Below are 21,708 nucleotides of genomic sequence, written 5' to 3'. Positions count from 1 at the left end.
TCCTGTAGGTGGGACAAGAGGGGCAACTGCCCAGACCCCGTACCATAGCAGGAAATAGTTCCTCCAAGAAAACTAATAAATTTATTATTTTAAAATCAAACTTGATATTCAAAATGATTTACATGTGACTAACCATCATTGTGTAAATCGTTTTTACGACTGTACCTATATTATTAATGTCATGAAGTGCACTCATAGTGGGATATCACTATCATTGATATGATAAAGTCAAAATTGGCGCAAAGCAAGTTACTTATGTTGGATTCGAATTCTCGCCTTTATGTTTGACTCTGTGATTTACTTTCGCCCCAGGTCCCGCAAGTCGAATGGACAGCGGGGGGCAGCCCACCCTTGAATGAAGATAAACATTTCGTTGAATTAATATTTTACTTATTGTAATTCATCAAATATTCATTTCCTTGTAGGTTAATTTTACCTAGACGTCGTAACAGCCTTGTGTGGTTTTGTTAAATTTTGTTAGTAGTGAAAGAATATAGAGCCTCTGCTTTCAGACATTTCAGTTATCCGTCACTAGATTGTGCTAGCAGCGAATCACTGAGTCCTGCCATCTATTAATGAACTTTAAAACTACTGTGTCATTCCATTTCGCGTAAGGAGTTCCCAAAGATGTCTTTTTTATTTATTTATTTTCATAGTGATTGTATTTGATTTAATACGTTACACTCTTACCCTTAAGAACACTATGAACGTATATTATAGCCACAGTTCAAGAATTACATAAATTTCATTCGATTACTTGAATCTTATGCCTATATTTAAGACCTGAAATATATATCATCTGCTTTCATTAAACAAGAAATAGCCAACCAACCCATTACAATGGCACTTTTTAACTGACACGTGTGGAGTCCCGACATTTATTTTTAAAGTACGTAAGTTGCTGCTGAAACTACTCAGCAGGAAGAGGCAAAATGAATCATTTTTATCAAACTAAAGATAGAAAAATTGAGAAATAGTCTCTCTCTCTTTTATCTCTCTTTCTTTTTCAAACATCTTTATAGAAAGCAAATATATGCACGTGTGAAAATGTAGAAAACCAGATTAAAAAAAAAAAAAGAAAAAGAAAAAATCTTCGTGTATTTCATTTGGAATGGCACTTTTACGTTTCGGCACATGAAAAGTTGATACATTGGATTTTCGTAAATAATAGAAGTTTAATTTTAAAATTTTTACGTATTTACGAAAGAACAAAAGAATGTTTACGGAAATAACCATGTGGCACTAAGTTAGTTGTCAATATCTTCTGACTGAATTGGGTTTAAAGTTCATATACGCAGTTACAGTTGTTAAGGTCTCTACAGACATCTGACCGTCTACTACACCATCAATATCAATTTTGTAGTATTATTAGCGTTTAACGTAAAACAAAATGTCCAAAGATAACACATATATCAATCAATAGCGCATCGAGTTGAAGAAAATAATATGTGTATGGACATATTCTAATGCGTAGTTTTTGCAAAAATCGAAAAAAAAGAACTTTTGTGGCGCTAAAAATTATGTCGTTAATTATGTTAATGTTATTATGTTAATTTATGTAATGTATTTATGTAATTTTCCTTAACTGTAAAATGTTTAATTTAAAATTTTCCGCGAGCTAGAATCAAATCAGCGAGCCAGAGGGGAGCGATCTACCACTGAGCCACCATGGACCTTCATAAGATACGAGGGCCACCATTTATATTTTGAGCCTTGGCAACACTTATTGTAGTTAGGCACTATTTTTTGTTTGCACAGAAACGTTTGACATTGTTGACTATAATGTACTTCAAATGTTTTGTCAATAGCTTTATTTGTGGTGTTTATATTGACTTGAAGGTTGCGTGACAACAGGAAAATGGAATTAACTCCTGAAAATTTACGTGCGATGATTTATTATGATTTTCGACGTGGATTATCAAGACAAGAGTGCATCGATCAACTTACTTCCACATTTGGCGATGAAGCCCCATCCTTTGTCACTGTGAAACGCAGGTATAATGATTTTACTCGTGGCCGCCATTCGCTCACTGACAAAATTCGCGAAGGTCGTCCAAAATAAGTTGTTATTCAAGAAAACATTGATGCTGTGCACAGCGGTACAAATCAGTCTTCAACATTGAGGGGGGAAGGTAAGATCTTTCCCATAATCTCTCTCTCTTTTTTTTTTTCGATGTCCAAAATATTTATGAAGTTGAAAAACAATATTGTGAAGGATCAGAGTTGTCTTCAACGTTGGGAGGCGGGCAGATTTGAGGCTTATTCTGAGGGGACGTCGATTTCATCTCACATTCCTTTGTGGCAATCGGACAAAAATCAAATTTCTTTCCCAAAACACATTTCAAATCGGATTATTCGGATGGACAGTCCCCCTGTTTCAAGATTCGAGGGGAAATGTCCCCCTCATTCCCCCGGGATTTGCGCCAGTGGCTTTGCAAAACCTAATAATGCAAGATCGTGATGTGACATACTGTGAGATTGAGTCAATCCTAGGCATTAGTTTCATCGGTGTATATATAAAATATTACATGATCATTTAGCTGTGAGAAAGGTTTGTCCTCGTTGGATCCCACATAATTTGACAAAAACTCAAAAACAAACTCGCGCTGATTGGTGCACACAAATGCTCAATAAATATAATCGCGGTGCTTCAAAAGACGTATATAAGATTGTAACAGGTGACGAATCATGGCTATATGCATATGAGCCCAGTCTCAGACTGGGTTGTATAGGGCCCCACCAGGAACCCACATTATTATTATTATTATTATTATTATTATTATTATTATTATTATTATTATTATTATTATTATTATTATTATTATTATTATTATTTAGTTGTAGTAGTATTAGTAGTAGTAGAAATAGTACAAATTTAACAGTTTTATAAAATCTTTGCGATGGAGTGGCTTTTCTTCATAAAGCTGTCAGCTTCATTTACGCGTGGTAATGGCCCATGGACCCAGGGTGGGGACTTGTTCTGTTTCTTTATGATCTAGCAATAACTTGTCAGACGATTAACAAAGGGCCCTATCAGGACATTATAAAAGTCAGTCTTATTTTGGCATTCATGGGACCCCAATACACATTTAACAATATGATGCTGGGGCCCTATTTTTCATATTGTTTAAATATATTCTTACTAGACCGCATACAAAGGTTCCCAAACAGGAGTTTACAATACTGTTAGTTTCATACCAATAATGGGACCTCAAGACTACATTCAATGCAGGGGCCATCGAATCCTGGGAGCAGAACGAACTACAAGGAGTAACTATGCTCCAACACAGCAGACATGTTTTATCTTACTTTCCATGTTGTTGGATATTCATTATTATATATGAGAGAGAGGGGGCCCCCGCAGGTATCCTTGCCCTTCTGCTCTGGCCAGTCCGAGCTTGTATGAGCCGGAACGTAAACAGCAGTCGACTGTGTGGGTGTTTCAAGATGAACCAAATCCAACAAAAGTTGTTCGCGCCCGAAGCACATCGAAACAAATGGTCGCCTGTTCTTTCGGGAAAACTGGTCATGTGGCAACTGTGCCTTTAGAGGAACGTAGAACGGTCAACTCTGAATGGTACACAACATTTTGTTTGCCGGGGGTCTTCGGTCAAATACGGAAAACAAACAAGCGCCGTTGGATCATTCTTCATCATGACAATGCGAGATCTCACACATCTCGTCTAATAATTTACTATTTGAACACTCAAAAAATCGAAATGATGGGTCATCCGCCGTACAGTCTGATTTGGCACCCAATGACTTCTTCTTGTTCCCGAATGTCAAGAATAAATTGCGTGGACAACGATTTTCGTTTGCGGAAGAAGACATTGATGCGTTCAAAAACCATATTATGGAGGTGTCTCAAGAAGATTGAAAAAATGCTTTGACAAATGGTTCGAACGAAAGCAAAAGTATATTGATCATAAAGGAGAATATTTCAAAAAACAATAAATCAATTTTCAATGACAAATTACTGTTTTTCATTGTTAGGCTCAAAATATAAATAGTGGCCCTCGTAGGTCAACACCGGAAAATGTTGGTGGTGAAATTGGGAGTAGAACCAGGGACTATCCTACGAAGTCGCATGCGTTACAATTCGGCTAATTAGGTCAATAAAATTTAAAAAGAAAATTTGAAAACCTATTTATTTTTAATGCTATTACTTGCTCCCGTAGATGATACATTTTGGGCCCAACGAAGTTGAAATTTTATATAGAGTTATAGGGAGCTTCTGGGATATAAGTTTTGTTTCTGATATGGCTGTACAATATTTATGATAAGTTAATAGAAAAGTCGTATTATTGGGGATCACAAATAGAATATACTGGATATGAGCAGAACCAATTTTTGAGCAAAATACCTAGGTACTTTCAATAGTATGGTTGAACAAAATGTATCAATTTTAATAACAGTTCTTACACTTCTGTCTACCATACGGGCAGCTATTTCTCTTTTATTAAAGGCAATATGAGACTACTTATTTTCTTTCTTTTCTACAAAATTTTAATACTTTACGTAGTCCTTCTAATATTGGAATGCATTAATTTATGTGGTGGCTTTGTTTTTTCGTTTCCATTTTCCACTTTTAATTACAATAATCACTTCAACAATATTATATCTAGATATAACATAGCAAACCATGCAGTGACTTTTCAGTCAAGAATGTTATTTGCTTTCAGTGTTCGTATGTTCTGGCCACACTGTAAAATAAGCAGAAGAGCACTACCATCTCCCCTCCCGCCAATTCCTTCAACCAATAATAGCATATAAACACATCCCAGCAACTCTACCTACCAAACAAACGCACGAACTCGTCAGATGGGTAATACATAATTAGCAGTAATACAATGCTCTTTACTCATACAGCTCATACTGTTTGAAACGTATTAGGTAAAAATAGTACGTCTGTGAATTGAAAATAATTTGTCTTGACCTGTCAAAAAAAAGAAAATCCTCCCTGCTTAGTACCTATGAATTTTGTGTAATAACCTACAGGTAAATGTAGTTGCAAAATAGGAAAAATAAATAGAAAAGTAATTTTATTTAAATAAAATCACGAATGAAATAACAGTATTCTTCATCTTCAACTGAACTATGTATTTTAAAACCAACAGTAAGAAGATCCAGACTCCATTAGTTATATTTAGCTGAGGAATGTTAAAAAATGTTAATGACTTCCCTACGTCTTTCTTCCGCGAAGAAATGGCCTTGAAATGCCAAACGTGATTAAAGAAATTTTAAATGTTTTGACAGATGCGTATAGCTTTACTTTCCAATGTCCATCTGTATAGTGCTACCGATGTTTGATTTAAGACGTTCTAATTGTGAGAGCACTTTTTGACATTTTAGATTCACACAGTAGAACCAGGGATGAATTCTACAGTACTATCAAATAAAACATGTCGAAAGTAAGAATATTTTAAATAAAATTTAATTATTGTATTTAGGCCTATATTTATTAAACATTAATATAGCTGTACTACGTGTGTTCAGAGTACGAGAAAAATCACAATTTTAGCATTTCGTTTCCATGTTATAAATGAAGACCTGAATTGCAGAACATCCCAAGTCCACTGGAGTACTTTTTTTGTTTTTAGAAGAAAGTCAAGATTATATACTTGGCATGCTATTCTGTTTAGCTGAAATTATTTTGTACTTAAGTTTTGATTTGGACTTACGTATTATGCAGGTGAATCGCCCTTAAAATATAGATGCCAACATTAAAAAAAAAACGCAAAATACGAAGAAAAAGAGTGGACTTGGGATGTTTTGCAATTCAGGTCTTCACAATATAGCTCAATCTTCCAATATGTAAGATTTTAATTTATTTTGTGGGCCACTCGTGGGAGAAAAATTAAAAAAACTTATAATCTAAAAAAAAATAATAATTAAAATAAAACAAAAATTTTAGGAATGATCCCAAAAATGGATCTAAAGATTGCGATCTTGGCCAAGAATTTTAGGAATGATCAAAAAAGTGTATTAAAAGATTGCAATCTTGGCCAAGAATTTTAGGAATGATCTAAAACAATGTATCAAAAGATTGCGATCTTCGCCAATAATTAGTTTTAGGATCAGGGGCCACAAAATTTTTGAACGACCCCCAAATCGAGTTTTCGCACTTTTTTACAAAATAATCACATCATACTGAGTTAAGTGATAGTTTGGGTTTGGCTACATTATATGTAGTTCTCCAGATATAAGGCCTATAAGAAAATTTTTGACTGAAATGTGCTGGATCTTTTGATCCAATAAAATAAAACTCTAACGTTTCTAGTTGCAGGCAAACAATTAATTTTAGGCAGTGGCTATATGCGCGGTAATCGTTCACGCTTTCGATAACTGGTAAGGCAGTACGGAATGTTTGATCGCATTGGAAATGGATTAGCAACAACGTATTCCGCAACCGGCAGTTGGTAGATTACCGGGCATCTACAATATTATCGATCCCGATTTCCTGCTTGGTTATAAACATTTAATATCGGTTCAGTTTAGTCCTCCTAAATTCGGTAATTTTACGGTTCAAATGAGTTCTTTAAATGAATGAAGTTATGTTAAACTAGTAGACCCGTTTGTACATAACGATTTACATTTCTGTTACCCGCATACAGAATTGCTTTATGTGTGAACTAAGGCAGTGACTATATGTATGGTATTTATTTAAAAAATATATAGTTCTCCTGCACTAAAAACTCAATATCGGTACAGTGATCTTAAATTCCTTATCTACCTTCAGATGAAATTTACTATTATATAATGGGAAAAAATGAATTTCCGAAGTATGAACGGTTACCGTTCACATAGCCACTCCCTTGATTTGATAGTTGATGATGATATGAACACATAATGAGTTTCTGACATATATAGAGAAAAAAACTCGTATGATTTTCTGTATCAAAGAAGTGTTTATTGAGTTCTGTGTTCACATTGAGTCATTTTCTCACCCCTTATAATGTAAGAACCAAAAGAAAAAAAAAACACTGAATTTTGTATAATGGCAGTAGATCTTGACAATAAAATTTATGAAGATATCTCAACTTAACTGCACCTTTGAGAATGAGTGAATGAAACTTTTCTTCAGTCGCTTAATTGCATTACGAACAATAAATTTCTACCTTTTGAGTAGTTTGCTGAGATATGACGACAATTTTGTAGTAGTTGTGACGATATGCTCTCTTGAGACACTGAATCGACTGCAGAAAACTGCTTGCGTTATCTGTTACCATTTTTGTTCTACGGCGATTCGTGTTGAAACCAGAAACGGCTAATTTGGACCACTTCCGGTTTGAGTAGAGAATTAATGAAGAAGATGGGACCTATTTTTGGGACGCTGAATTAAATGCGAAAAACTGCATCTCGATTATCTCTTACTGTTTTTTGCTCTGTGGAAATCAGCATTGAAACCGGAAGTAACATCAAATTCAAACCACTTCCAGTTTTGGTAGAATGTTGGAGATAATCATGGTACGTTGCCTTAAGATATAGAATCGTTTGCAGAAAACCACTTCTCGCTATCTGTTACCATTTTCGTACTATGGTGATAAAGATTGAAAACGAGAATCACTAATTTGAACCACTTCCGGTTTGAATAGAGAGTAACTGAAGAAGGTAGGATCTATTCTTGGGACGTTGAATCAATTGCAAAAAAAAAAAAAAAAAAAAACACATTTCGATATCTCTTACCATTTTTGCTCTGATGCCTGTCGACGGACGGACAAAGCTGTTCTAAATTATAAGATTTCCGACACTTGTGCATAGCATAGTTTGCAAGTCTAAAACGTACAACACAACGTTATAATTTTTGTGAAGGCTATACCTTTTTGTACGTACAATACATTAACTTTTTTTCTCAGTACCAGTAGCAAATTTCTAATATCTCTTCCCACGTTGTAGCTCTACTTAGATTGTAATTAATGAGTGTTTTAAAGAAATGAATAAAGAAGAACAGAAAATTGAAAAAACTTACGTAGACCTTTCCTCCTAAGCCTGGCATTTTTCCTTTTATATTTGGCTGCTATTGAATGATAAAGTGAATTATCATTCCCAGAAGGAATCATAGTCTTTAAAGGTCTCGTTGGAAAACCAGATACAACTTCATTGCTTATTTGCTTTCCAGAAATTCTCTCTAAATCATCCATAGTAAGTACTCTTCCCTCAGGAACACTTGGTACGTCGAACACTCCACTTAGCCTGTATTCTTTCCACTAAAACAACAAAATTGAAATTATTAATATACAACTCAAATGTGTAATAAAAGCAACATTAATATACTCTAATTACTGTCAATACTTTAAAAATTAACACCTTGTAAAATACAAATACTGGAAACTTAATACAAAAATGTACAAAATCCAATGGGAATATAAAAGTTTAATACATAGACAATAAATATGAAGACATACTGTACTTCTTGCTATATTCTCAGTTAAAATTCAAATTCCATGGGTTGCACAAGTAACAGCCAATCAAGTTCGGCAATGTTGAGAAGAAAGTTTGTAATGACTTGCGATCATCTAACGAGTAAACCCTATTTACTATGCTGAACGTATTTATTGAGTGATAACTGATTTCAGCAAGATGAAGTAGCATCTTATACTACATGTAACTCTATTGTATCTTTATGACAGTTGTTTGACCCCTAGTAATTGCAGATTTCGGTGACGTTTTATGACCCACGAGATTCCTTGATAACTTTTTTTTATTATTATTATTTGTGGGGTCACCTTAGGAACATTGCGTATCATAGTCAAGCAACTGAAAACTGAAAGAAAGGATAAGTGAAGAAATCGCCAATATTTCTGTCTATATATTTAGTCCTGCTATGAAGGATATTCCTTGACAACTGCAGAAATATTTGTGGTTAAATGATAGTCATGTGTTAGGCGTCATCTGGAAGACATAATTTTACATATCTCTTACGTGTGTAGGGATGTAGTATCCATGATCATGACTAAACCTTTGTTTAGCCATTTAATTTCTATTCCATATTATCTCCTATTTTAGTATCTCTTTGAGACGCCCTTTATATAAGAGAATATAAGCCACATATAAGGCTGAGAAGTAGACCTATAACGCTGAAATTTATATGTCGCTTTCAGCTCTAATACTCTCTGTTAAGGGAATGCTTTCCAACCTTTTCCAATTGATGACACACTTTACTGAACACCCAAATATTGCTACTCACTTATATTAAGTTAGAATTGATCATTACTATATCCATTACAGGCACTGACTCGTATACTTTGTCTCAAAATTAATTTTAACTTGTTATTGAAATCTTTAAGGTAAAACTAAAATATGTCGTACGAATAAAGTGTGCACTTATAGATCTAGATGGCAGTATTATTATAATAAAATTTTGCTAAATGCCCCATGAGACTGTGCAACACACTGGTTGGGAAAAACCTGATTTAAGGGATGGAAGCAATAATCAGCTTTCGTGTTGACATTATTTAGATTATGTTTTCCTTTTAACTTTTGATCAAATGGTACGCCTATGCAAGGGCGCCCATGTTGTGGTTTCCAAGGAAGGGGGCAAGTATAAGCGACCGCGACGTTTCAAAAATAGTTTCAAATTTTGCTGTAACTAATGTAAAATTTCTATTGGATTTTCGGTATTCTGAAGTACAATTTCCTCTATGGGGGGTGAGCGCCCCACCTTGTCTCCCCTGATGGGCGCCCTTGCGCTTATGTCTTTAACCAGGGAATAGTCTATCTCCATGTCAAGATAGAGATAAAGGATGAAACTATAGCCTCAAGGAAAAGGCCCTAGAAGCTTACGTTTGTGATAACAATTTCTGGTCTGAAAAATAAAAGCTCTTGAAAAATAAATTAATTTATCTATCTATTTACTGGGAAGGTTGGCAAACTTCAGGAAAGCATGCATAGAAGAATTACCAATGATAAGCGTCTGTACCTTTCTATCCACTTAATTCAATAACCATTAATTCGCCGTAGCACGCGCGTCTCCACGTATAGAGAAATTTTAGTTTTCTTAGAACTGTTAAGGGAGTTTGTGCTGTAAAATATACGTGGGCAATTGTTAAAAACATTCCAAAGAAAATATTAAAAAATTTAATATCGTTTCAAAATAAAATACATATTAAAATAAGATAAATAAATATTGCGGAGTGAGACTGCACGTGGGCTATGGAAGGTTAAAAAAAAAAAAAAAAAAATCCTTAATCTTACGCTATAGATTTCCTGGTAGATCATGACACACTTTTCCATTCATATTTGCACTTGTTTCTAGGGCATGACAGGAAAATTGATAAAATTTACTTTCCTTTTAAGAAGAACATTGTTTTCCTTCCTTATTGCTTCCGTTTGAAGATAAGAGATACACGATAGGAATTATTATTATTATTATTAACTGGAATAATAAATTAAAAGTGAGTAGCAGTAGAAGATGAAACAAGAGCTGAATTCACTCTCTTTGGTTGAATAAAGCTCAAGGTGTTCTATGACAGAAGGCTTTTAAGACTTCTACCCATTGTTGTATTCACTCGGTTTGCATTCAGTCTATTCACTGCGATTTGACACAATTGTTACGTTTACTCAATATATTTATTCCCTGTAACTTTCAGTTATCACTCAGGATCATTTTAGTTTCTGGATCAGAATTGTTTATCTCTTACATAATATTCCAAGGTCTTCCATTTGAGAGATCGTTTCATCAGTATACGAAAGGGAATTAGCATTTGTGGATAGCTATGGCAAATCAGTTTTAAAAAAAGTGATATAAATAATGACGGTTCCTGAATATTAGCAAGGCAGAACATACACTAAATATCTGATTATTGATAATAAGGAAATACGTAATATATGACACAGAAATAAGTAACAGGAAGTTTAAGTTGGATAAGCTTATGAAAGAGAATAGTATACTGTCATAAAAACAATATGCTTATGTCAAATATATTCACTAAATCAAATGACACAAAGCAAGGAGGATTAATAGAACTGTACTTATTGATTGTGAGAGCTGCCAAACGAACTTTATAGTTGATCGGAAACGGAAGTCTAAAACATGCTTGATGTGTAACTAGGAGTTGTTGGTACTTCAAGAATGAATGGGCTCATTTTACATGGATGTTCTTAAATAATAACTGTTAAATGAACCAGTCTGTAAGAGCAATATATTTTCCACTTTGGTAGAAATAAACCTATACGAAGTATGAGGTATATGTGATTGTGAAAAGTGAGCACAGCAAAAGAATTTTTCTTTAATATTTCGATAGGTAATTTAACTGAAATCTAATCATCGTATTTTCGTTGAATAACAGACACAAATTAATGCACAATGATGAAAATTGTAAGTAACTGAATAGGAACTCAAAGATTCACATTCGGCTGTAAGTAGCTAGACTCAGTATTAACCTTGATAGCAGTATGAGTACGATATATATATGTTCTGATTCTGAGGGATATAAAATGTCGTGAAGATACGCAGTAAATATTTGTTCTTTGTTTCTCCGAGCGGACAGCAGTATTGTACGAAGATTGGGTGGGATTTATTTGTATATTTCCCTCATAACCATTGAAGCAATTCCAATAAGCAGTGGAATTGTCGTTTCCACCAGATTGATTACAACATCATTGGAGGCGTTCATATGCTGAAATGCTTCCGATAATGTGCTAAAGTTAGTAATGTAATCATAGTGCTTGAAGATTTCTGGTACGAAGCAACTTTCTACATGTATAGAAATGTGAGCGATCAACGAAAGCAAGATGCTGTGATGGTAGTTCAGAGTGATATGGAATATAAAGAGTATATAGGTCAGAAGTCGGTAGATGATAGTACTAATGGCATCAGCTTGGTCATGATAATCAAGAAACAAGTAATTACTTATGAAGGAGCAACATTAGTAGATACGATTTATGAGTTTTATTAGGTGTGTTCCTTGCCAATTGACTGGAGATCCATAGAAGTGGTTAAGCTATTTAATGTGACGGTGCTCCTGCAGCTATATTACAGAAAGATCGAATGAATACAGGAAGATATAGACCGTATTTTTCCTCTAGTTTTGATTTTCTTTAAGAGACAACAACCGTGTAATTCCAGCATGCCAAACTCGCGGCTCTTGACTAATATTTCTGTGTACTTCGATTTGCCCCGAGAAGATAATACACATTCATATTACCTTTGTTCTGATAACGCTAGTGTGAGCAGTGTTACTCCAGTCATCCGAAGCTGGTTGCAAAGAAAAGATACCGTGTCAGGAAAGTAGAATAGGTATCTATCTGCTACTCGGATTTCCTTATGCTCTTTCTATTTTCTAAGATCTGCATATTAAATAATGTTTTAAGTATTTATTCACTTTTTAAATACTAACTAAGTATGAAAATAACTATTTTATTTTCTTGCGTCTCGCACTATTTGACTCACTTGAGATACTCAGTTTAACATCCCTATCACTGTAATACAACTAGGATATCTTTGCTGCAGAAGTAACAATCCCTGATGATCTACGTTTCATGTTTTTATTAATTATTTGATGTAATTTTTATTGTTTTCTTGTTGTAATCTACTTTTACGAATCCTAGTGTGTATTCATTGCAAGTACAATTTGATACAAATTAATTTACAATATATATATATATATATATATATATATATATATATATATATCTGTAAACATTCCCAACTATAAGTAATACTCTTTCTCCAGTATATAAGAAAAGTGTTGATCTTAAAGAAATGCCTATTCAAATAATTTCTCAAAATAACTTCAATAAAAACTTTGAGATTACAGGAGCAATGTTCTGTATTCATTGAGAACACGTTAGTAGCATTTAGCTAGAGATGCTCTGCTTCGAGCTTTCAGAATGTAATTTTAATTGAGTATGAATTTGTTGTGATATTTGATGACAAGTATGTATCTCTGAAGTTCACTCCTGACCTCTTATTTCAGTTAAAATAGGTTGTGAAATAGTTTCAATCCGGTGAAGAGTGAATCAAATATTTTTTTCTTTTGCGATATTTGAAAGTACTTGAAATTTTCATCAGGCAAAATCATCACAGCAGTCAAAATGCGTAAAGAGTACTGTTAGATTAAAGATATAGGGTCTATTAAAATGCGTATTATAGGTAAGGAAAAGAAGCTTCTGCAAAATTGTCATTGCACTCTCTCGAATACAGGAGAGTAAAATATTGCGTGTTTTCTAAATAAGTGAAAATATTATTGTGCAGAAACTATTACCAATTTCTTTTTCACCTCTCAAATAATGGTGCTTGTTCTTGCATGGTATTTTTCTTTTTACCTAACAAAACAGCCACAAATGTGTTAGTTCTATTACTTACTAGCAGCAGATGGCTAACTCAGGAAGTGTGCTAATAGCACCACATGAACACTTGGGAAGTATCAAATGCAAAATAGAGACGTACTAATAGAGTTTTTACATAGGTAAGTTGTTATTTAGTTAAACCACTCAATACAAGGAGACACAATGAAATAACTTTGCCTGACTAAAATTACATTGCAATATTTTTTGTTTTCATCTCGATAAAGAATACTCGTTCTTCCCTCCCTCTCCCTTTAACACCATGTTGAACCTCAGGCTGAAACTGTGGCCATTCTAAGAAATAAGAGGACATCTTCCCCTAAAATACATCCTAGCTGAGCCAATGTAATTTAGTAAAGCTGCATTTAATACAACTAAAAATTGTAGAGAAAGTTTTACATCACAATAAAGGGACGTCAGTCGGGATGGCATCTCTATATGCACATTTATGATTTAGGCCTATATTTACAACATAAAAAATATTTTGAATTTAGGATAACTACGCATCAACTGAGCTAGCTTGTAGGAACATAGTAACAAATACTACGCATTATTTATTTAAGAAATTCTATGTAGTTCTGCTACTGCCTCTTTCTCAATCATTAATTTCACTGTCTGCAAAATGTTTTCTACATAGAGAAGTGAATTACATAGAAATGTTCAGTTCTTCTTGATCCTTAAAATTTAGAACACACAGGAAAACGGAAAACCGCTATCATTGGACTCAAGTATAACTTTGTTTACATGTTGTCTGATTTCTTCTCAACATTATTTCGTGGTTAAAAATTTAAGAAAAAGAATATGTCTCTTCACTAAGTCATCCTAGTGCAAATTATAACATGTTTTTTTTTTTTTCAAACACATCTAATTAACTTCGTGGATAATTGTATAATGCTGTTCAGAATAGAATACCTACGTTTGATAGTGTCTTATTATTGATTGGTGCTCAGGGTCTCTTTTTGGCATTCAGACTGTATGGGGTGGAATCTAGTTGTTAACAGGTTTTGACTACTATTCGCATTTTACCCAAGAATTAGCAGGATCGTCTTACCGGTGATCGAACCGGGATCACGAGCATAATTAGTATTCGCTTTAGCCCCTTGAGCACTAAGGACCACGATGTTCTAGTAAATAAATCATTAATATCATTATGATTTCTGATATGCACTTACTTCTTGCTGAAATATTAGAATTAATTAAATAATAGGCCAACAGTCACCAACATTGAGAACAGAGAAAGATTATTGCTGTCAGTTGAGTCGACGACTAACAAAAGCAAGTTTCTTTTTCTTCTTGAAATATCAAAAGAACGATATTAACTTGTAGTTTGAAAGGAAACTGGATCATTTGGAGTCCCAAACTGTTTCTGTGGGGTACGATGATATATATTCGGTACTATACTGGCTAAACCGGGACGTTTGCGAACCCAATATGAGTTAAATCCTAACTTCAAACTTATTATTTTATGCTATGAAGAAGAACTTTACATAAATTATCCTTAACATAACAAGATAAGGAATCATATCAACATGAAATCTAGGTCACTATGCCTATCATGTATTTTTTTCTTTCTTTCTGGAGGTCAAGTACAAGGCTGTCTCGTGAAGGGCCACTGACTGATGAAGACGTTACTCTCGAAGGCGTTTTAGCAACTGTGAATGTGATGAACGATTTATTACTTCTTTCATAATAACTACCACATCAGCTTTCAGAACAGCTTACACGTGTATCAATCTCTTATTCATCCAACACGACTCCACGGGATACATGAGCGCGTGTTCTCTGTTAGCAAGTATGAATGGATTACTCTTAGTAGAAACTAAGTATGATTATATAAATCAATTACATTATGTGGCCTATATCGAACACAATACAGAGTTTTAGTTTTCGAGAAACATAGTAAGTATGTGTATAATAAATACATCTACACCTTTAACAGTTTAACTCACCTTATAAAAATGAAATGTTGCTATGACAGGCAATTTGCTCCATTCGGGATAAAAGAAAGAATTCGCAGGATGATCTGGATACTGGGAAGTTATTTCGATTATTTTCTCCTGTGGAACACTCGGCCAGTTGGGTGAAGTAAATGTAAATCCTTTATCAGTTCCCGCATCCATAGGTGAACTCTATAGAAAAAGTTTGTCATGTTAGCTTTTTTTGTAATCGCTGAACATTATTAATTGCGATACTGAATAACTTCAAGAGGAATTGCATACTTCAGCAACTGTCGGCTTTCAAGACACCAAAGAGTTTAATCTTTTAAAAAATGTAATACTACAAAATATATCTATTCACGGGGACATTGACCCTTTGTGTCTGCCGCACAGCGAAATTAGATGCTAGGACTTGCGTGTTTATTTAGAAATATATTTAACTATATACCAAATAGCAATACATGTAAATGTTCAGTATTTAATATAAAATAAATATCAAAATTGTATGCAAGACTTTAAAAAATCTCAGAGGAAATATTTTTGAGTTAAAGGAAAACTATCATTTGAACATTCTAAAAAAATGAAAAAATTTGTACCTATTCTTTGAAAGAAATACAGAATCTTAAATGAATATGTGATATTCATATGCATATAGAAAAAATAACAAAATTTGGAAATTATGACTACCATGTTAAAACCTACTATATTATATTTAAAATTGAACCAACAACTCAAAATTTTTCTTTCTGTTAATACAACATAAGAGTAATATATGCACTCATTTTGATTTGTTTTCTATATGTCCTAACAACGTTTATTATCACTATATTCTTCACCTCTTTACGTTATATACTATGTTTTACCAACATATGCACATTTCCTTCGTCTTATATTTAACTTTAAATGAACTTATATTTCATGTTAATCTCTCAGTCTTTGATGTGATGTGAAAAGAATAGTTTCTTTCCTTTGGATTTCTGAATGATAACTACTTGACTTCCGTTGTGATACATATGCCAAGCGTCGAACTTGACAGATACTCAGACGAAACAAGATGTCTTGTACAGAATATTCACAAAATCTTAAATCCTATATCAAGCTACATATATTCGTATCTGTTGATTTAAACTAAATGAAATATATTGTTTAATGCCTCATAGTTGAGCTCTGTAGGCTAGCAAGGACGGATGGTTCAACATTATATAGAATCAAAGTAATTACGAATTCGTCTATACCACTAAATGTTGGGCATGCTTAGTTTCCCCAACTAAGAACTTTATACCTGAGGAATAATAAAATTGAAAGCCAAATGCTAATACAAACAATCATCGTTTTTTTAAGAAAAGAAGTACCCAAGTGCCTTATTATAGATTGCTCATTATGCTTCGAAAAAGCATGTGTACACCTGTATATTCAATGTTAGTTATGCTACAAGCTACATACAGATTAGAACAGATCTCTGTGAATGAATGATCTGTGCTTTTGTAAAATTACCATGCGATATAATTCCCATTAAATAATTTAACTACAACTTGTTAATAAAAATAATAAAACATTATTCTGGTGTACTTACCTCAACAGACAAACTATCAATCCACCGACCTTTGTGACATAAATCTAAACTATCGACACCAATAAACCAATCAGGAGATGGTATGAGACGTACTGCCAAGGACACCTTTAAGAAAAAAAATTATATCAGCATCCGAATAATATTATCCTATAGCTTTTCATATACACTTGCAGCCATCTGTTCTTAAAACAATACGTCAAGAGAAGAAGTAAATAGGGTTTCCAAAACCTAAATATCTTATTTTTAACTTCATGTATTATTGGACTATGGACCAACACAATAACTGAATCTGATAACAGAATTTCAAATTTATAAACATGAAACACGAGAACTTCACTTTGCATGAAGCATGTTCTAACTAACTAACTCTATACCTTATGGATCCCAGAGGTTCAATATCGCATTCACAAAAGCTCTCCATTAACTTCTATCCTTAGCCAACTGGATCCAGTTTCTACTTTGTATTCATATTTCTGTGAGATACATCTTAATAGTGTCTTCCTATCTGCGCCTGAGTCGTCCTACCAGTCGTTTTCCGATTGGACTTCCAGTTAAAACTTTGAAAGCCTTTCTACCTGAGAAACCTAGATTTGATGACACAATGTTCGGTAAACAATATAAATTATGTAGTTCTTCGTTATGAAGTTTCCGCCCATTTCCCATTCTCGTTCCTCTTGGGAGGTATTTTAAAACGTTCAATTGACTCTTATCCTAAAACTCAAAAATTAAATATTATTCATTCTTTGTCTCAAACCAGTATTTTCACTATATATTATAAACATAATATAGAATAGGATGTTATACTATAGGTCTACTTAAATTTAAAAAGCTAATGAAACTTGGTATTGCACACGTGAGTGTTCTACATTATATTAACATAAATATTCTTAATCACTCGAAGAAGAAACAGAAAGAATATTTTTTCTTGTGGGAGGAAGAATTGAAAAAGAAAAACTATTTAAGAGGCCTCATCACTGCAATATTAAAATACCGCTAATTTTACAGTAATTATGTGATATCTTCAAATAGAAAAAAGATAATCGAAAAGTGGAACAAGACCTCCCTAGACAATATTATCTTGCGTGAGATAGAGTTATCAAGACTCACTTATCTGCTTTCGATTTCCAGCCATTTAGAAAATCGGCATTTATTTTCGCGTTTCTAAATAACTGCAAACGCAAAGCTACTAGGTGACTTGTGATAACGCTACCTCGCGCAAAATAACGTCGTCTAGGGAGGTCTTGACCCACTTTTCGATTATCTTTTATCTATTTGAAGATATCACATAATTACTGTAAAATTAGCGGTATTTTAATTTCGCAGTGATAGGGACTCTTAAGTTCTTGAATAGCATGATATCCTCATGAGGAAAGAGTTAAGGTCTTCTCTAAGCTCAGCGCCATTATTATTATTATTATTTATAAATTTTAGTGAATACTTTGAAAACAATGAATCAGAGAGTATCTGTAAAATGGTATTAAATCTACTAACAGCTCTGTTTGCAACACATCTTTCATATAATGTAGAAATGTATATGTTCTTCAGGATAATTATGATAGTAACTAAATGCATACCGAATTTTTTGGACTATGAAAAAGTGTATGAAAACAGTTACAAATTGATTAAACGGCATTTTGCAGATACTTTCTGGATCACTTCTTAACTTTTGATCTTCATTAAGTTATTATCCAAAAGTAAAAAAAAAAAAAAAAAAGGGGGGGAAGTTAAGTGAAGACCAAGAGAATAAGAGAAACATAGGCAAAGGAAACATTTAACAAAGTAAAGAACTATGAAATTGTGGAAAACATATGGACGGCAGTAATAATAATAATAATAATAATAATAATAATAATAATAATAATAATAATAATAATAATAATAATAATAATAATAATAATAATATAAAGATCTCATTAGAAATTTTGTGTCAGTTGTGGCACTATATGTGCGAAAACCTAACCTCTTGAAAACCCAGAAGAAGGAAATTGAAAATTTTGGAGATATTGTGCCGTTGAGGAATGTTACGATGTCACGGACAGAAATCAAAAGTAACAGACATATATTAAAAAAGATAGAAAAAGAAAAAGAAGTGAAAACTTATGTGTGTTTCTTTAAACCACAGTTGAAAAAAGACTACATAAATATCATTACCCATTCAGAATGAACTAACATCCTACTGGAAAGGAAAACCTTAAGCAAAATGAAGAAAGGACAACCATTCAACAGACCAAATAATTAGTATCTGATAAAAAACGTATTCCTTCCATTTATATGAATCACAAACCTTTGGGTGAATGGAGAAAAGAGAGGACACGGTAATAAATAGTTTTTATTTTATATAATTTTAAATTTATTGAAACTAAAACATGTAAAATGTTGCTTTATTTGTACAAAAGTTGTCAGATATATTTGGTAGGCTTTGGATTTAGTATTGTCTTCAGTAGTATGTTATATTCTAAAATGACGGTACACGTAGTTTTATTTGATTTAGAGACTTAAATGTAATTTGGAAACGTAATTTTCATTAATTTTAAATAGTTATCAAATTTACATGTTTTTCTCAGTGTAATCTACGTTTTTAAGTACGCTACTTTTTTTCTGTGCAGATTCCGTCATTTCATCATTATGTGGTAGCGAGCGTGAAAACACGTTAGGCGTAATCGAAACGCCCGGCAAGTGTGAACTACGTGATATAATTGATAATGGATCTGTCTATCGGCGTGCAGGACGGGTAACGTCCAATGAACAACTTTGTCTTATCCCTGTTTCGCCATCTCATGTGATTCTCCTCTGGCGGCTAAATGGAGATTCAAAATAATAGTCGATGTATTTACATCGATAGAAATAAAAGTGTGTTCATTATATTGGCATATGATGTTGCAAATCATGTAAATGTAATACTAATAGTTTCCTTACTTTTGTGTGATTTCCATCCATGAAGAAAATAGCTTCGGAGCGTCCTTCTCCGCGAGTGATGGGCGGTCCATTGAATTCATCATAGATTCCTCCTTCTCCTTGGTTTTGGTCATCCAAAATATCCGTTTTTCCTGTTTCTGCGAACTCTTTCAGTCCTGCAGAAGCTTTATCTCCCAGATGGAAGAGGTTGAATGATGGATTATGGGAACGTCCTGCAAACAATAAAGATAAATGAACATTTCTGTTAGGAAATGAGCTACTACACATCCCAGAAAACCAAAGTTGTTCCGGAAACTCGTTATCTCAGCAATCAAATATCTTAAAAGTATTACACAAATACCTAGTTTAACGTAATTTGGTCTATTAGATACCATATGAACATGAATATAAGATTATGTTAATGAAATTATAAGATTAAATTTCAACTTTCGCAGAGGGGGCCAGTGTATTTTGAGTAAGTCATCATGGTCCACTAAAGGCTCCCTTGACGTCATCTCGCGAGATGTCCTGTCTGTCATTAAAAAAGAAATGAATCTGAAACACTGTAGTTACCATATTGAACATGCTTCTATATTGATTTTAAGTTTTTATCCGGAGACTAATATTACTTTTTCGAATTTTACGAGGACAATTATTTTGTCCTTGAAATTAAAGGCTATGACAAAATTTATCTTGACGTCAACGGGAAGGTATATTGAGTTGTTTTCTTTTCATGTATACATGCATATATTTCGATAACATGCATTTAACTATTCATGTACAGAAAGAGTATTATGTTACATGCAAAAAATAGTTTACAATACTCTCTGCTGACGTTTAAGAGTTGAACAAACATCATTGACACAAATTGAAGTACAAAAAGAAAGAAAAACTGTAATAAGAGTTTTAAACAGGAACGCGAGTTCATAATGGATTTTTTTAAAAGTGTATTTAGCAAATACGCAATAACTTCAGTGACGGAACCTAATATGGAGTTTTTTTTTTTTTTTTTTGTAGAGATTTGTGAAGTGCATGCTACACATGGTAATAATAAGTTATTCATGTTTGAAGGAAATACGAAGCATAAACTAAATTTAGAAATCCAGTATTAGACCACTGCTATTATTTTAAGCAAATAGGCAATTTACATGAGTATGTCACAACTACTATTCCTGCTAATTCAATACGAGAAATCTTATTTATAGCAAAAGAGCGGCATTGCCACTCATTCCTGAAGAGCTTTCTGTTCGTAAAGAATGCTTAACCTTAAATCCATATGATTAATACGTTATATAATATGCAAGTTTATTCAAGGGGTTCTATATAATTAGCTAGGAGTTGATTTGATTTGATTTTTAGTTTAGCGTATCAGCAGCGAGGCTATATGAGACGTGGTCCTACAGTTTAACGTGGAATCCGAAGCACATGAGCTTCCACCGGGAATCGAAATCAGGTCTCCCACGCCAAAGGCGCATACGCTAACCGCTTAGCCACGAGGGAGCTCCAATTAGCTAGGAATGTATTCATACTATATTGGAATGGAATTGTTATAATTATCATTAGTTACATATTGGTAAGTTTAGGTACATGGGCCTTTATGTTTTAATATTATACAAATTTAATCCTGGTGATTATCGCTATTTCTAGTGTTTATTTTATTTTACATGACCGTTATTATCTCCCAGCGTAAGCACACGGAAGTTTCTACTTTCACTCCAGTTGTTTGTGTGGGTATAGCTATAAACTACTTCATTTTTCGTTAACTACTCCCTGGATCTAAACCAAATTACGTGAAGAAATATCCCATTGTTTAAGGAATAAGGATCGCTTTATTTGGTGGCCAAGTTCCGTCAAGAACAAAGTTAGCTCAGATTGTACAGGATAGCCAGAAAGTCTCTTTACACCTGCAGTTCTTCATTCACATACAGGGTGGCCCAAAAGTAGGTATACACCATTGCATTGATCAAGTATAACATTCTAACTTAGAGGTTTATCTGCTTTGGCTGTTCCGAGTTT

General features: G+C 33.5%; 1 protein-coding gene across 1 annotated transcript in view; it reads right to left on the bottom strand.

The window, feature by feature from the left end:
* LOC145689013 (spondin-2-like) overlaps positions 1–21,708 on the bottom strand; it is a 76,850-nt gene that overhangs the window by 8,141 nt on the left and 47,001 nt on the right. Inside the window, exons 2-5 of the mRNA XM_081763156.1 lie at positions 19,714–19,925; positions 16,798–16,902; positions 15,237–15,416; positions 7,970–8,207 (exon numbers count right to left, since the gene is read on the bottom strand). Coding sequence (XP_081619282.1) covers positions 7,970–8,207; positions 15,237–15,416; positions 16,798–16,902; positions 19,714–19,925 — 735 coding nt within the window. The remainder of the gene's footprint in view (positions 1–7,969; positions 8,208–15,236; positions 15,417–16,797; positions 16,903–19,713; positions 19,926–21,708) is intronic.

The sequence above is a fragment of the Thermobia domestica genome, chromosome 1 (assembly GCF_964235325.1).
Source record: "Thermobia domestica chromosome 1, izTheDome1.hap1.1, whole genome shotgun sequence".
Classification (NCBI taxonomy): domain Eukaryota; kingdom Metazoa; phylum Arthropoda; class Insecta; order Zygentoma; family Lepismatidae; genus Thermobia; species Thermobia domestica.
This window is presented reverse-complemented; position numbering and strand designations above follow the sequence as displayed.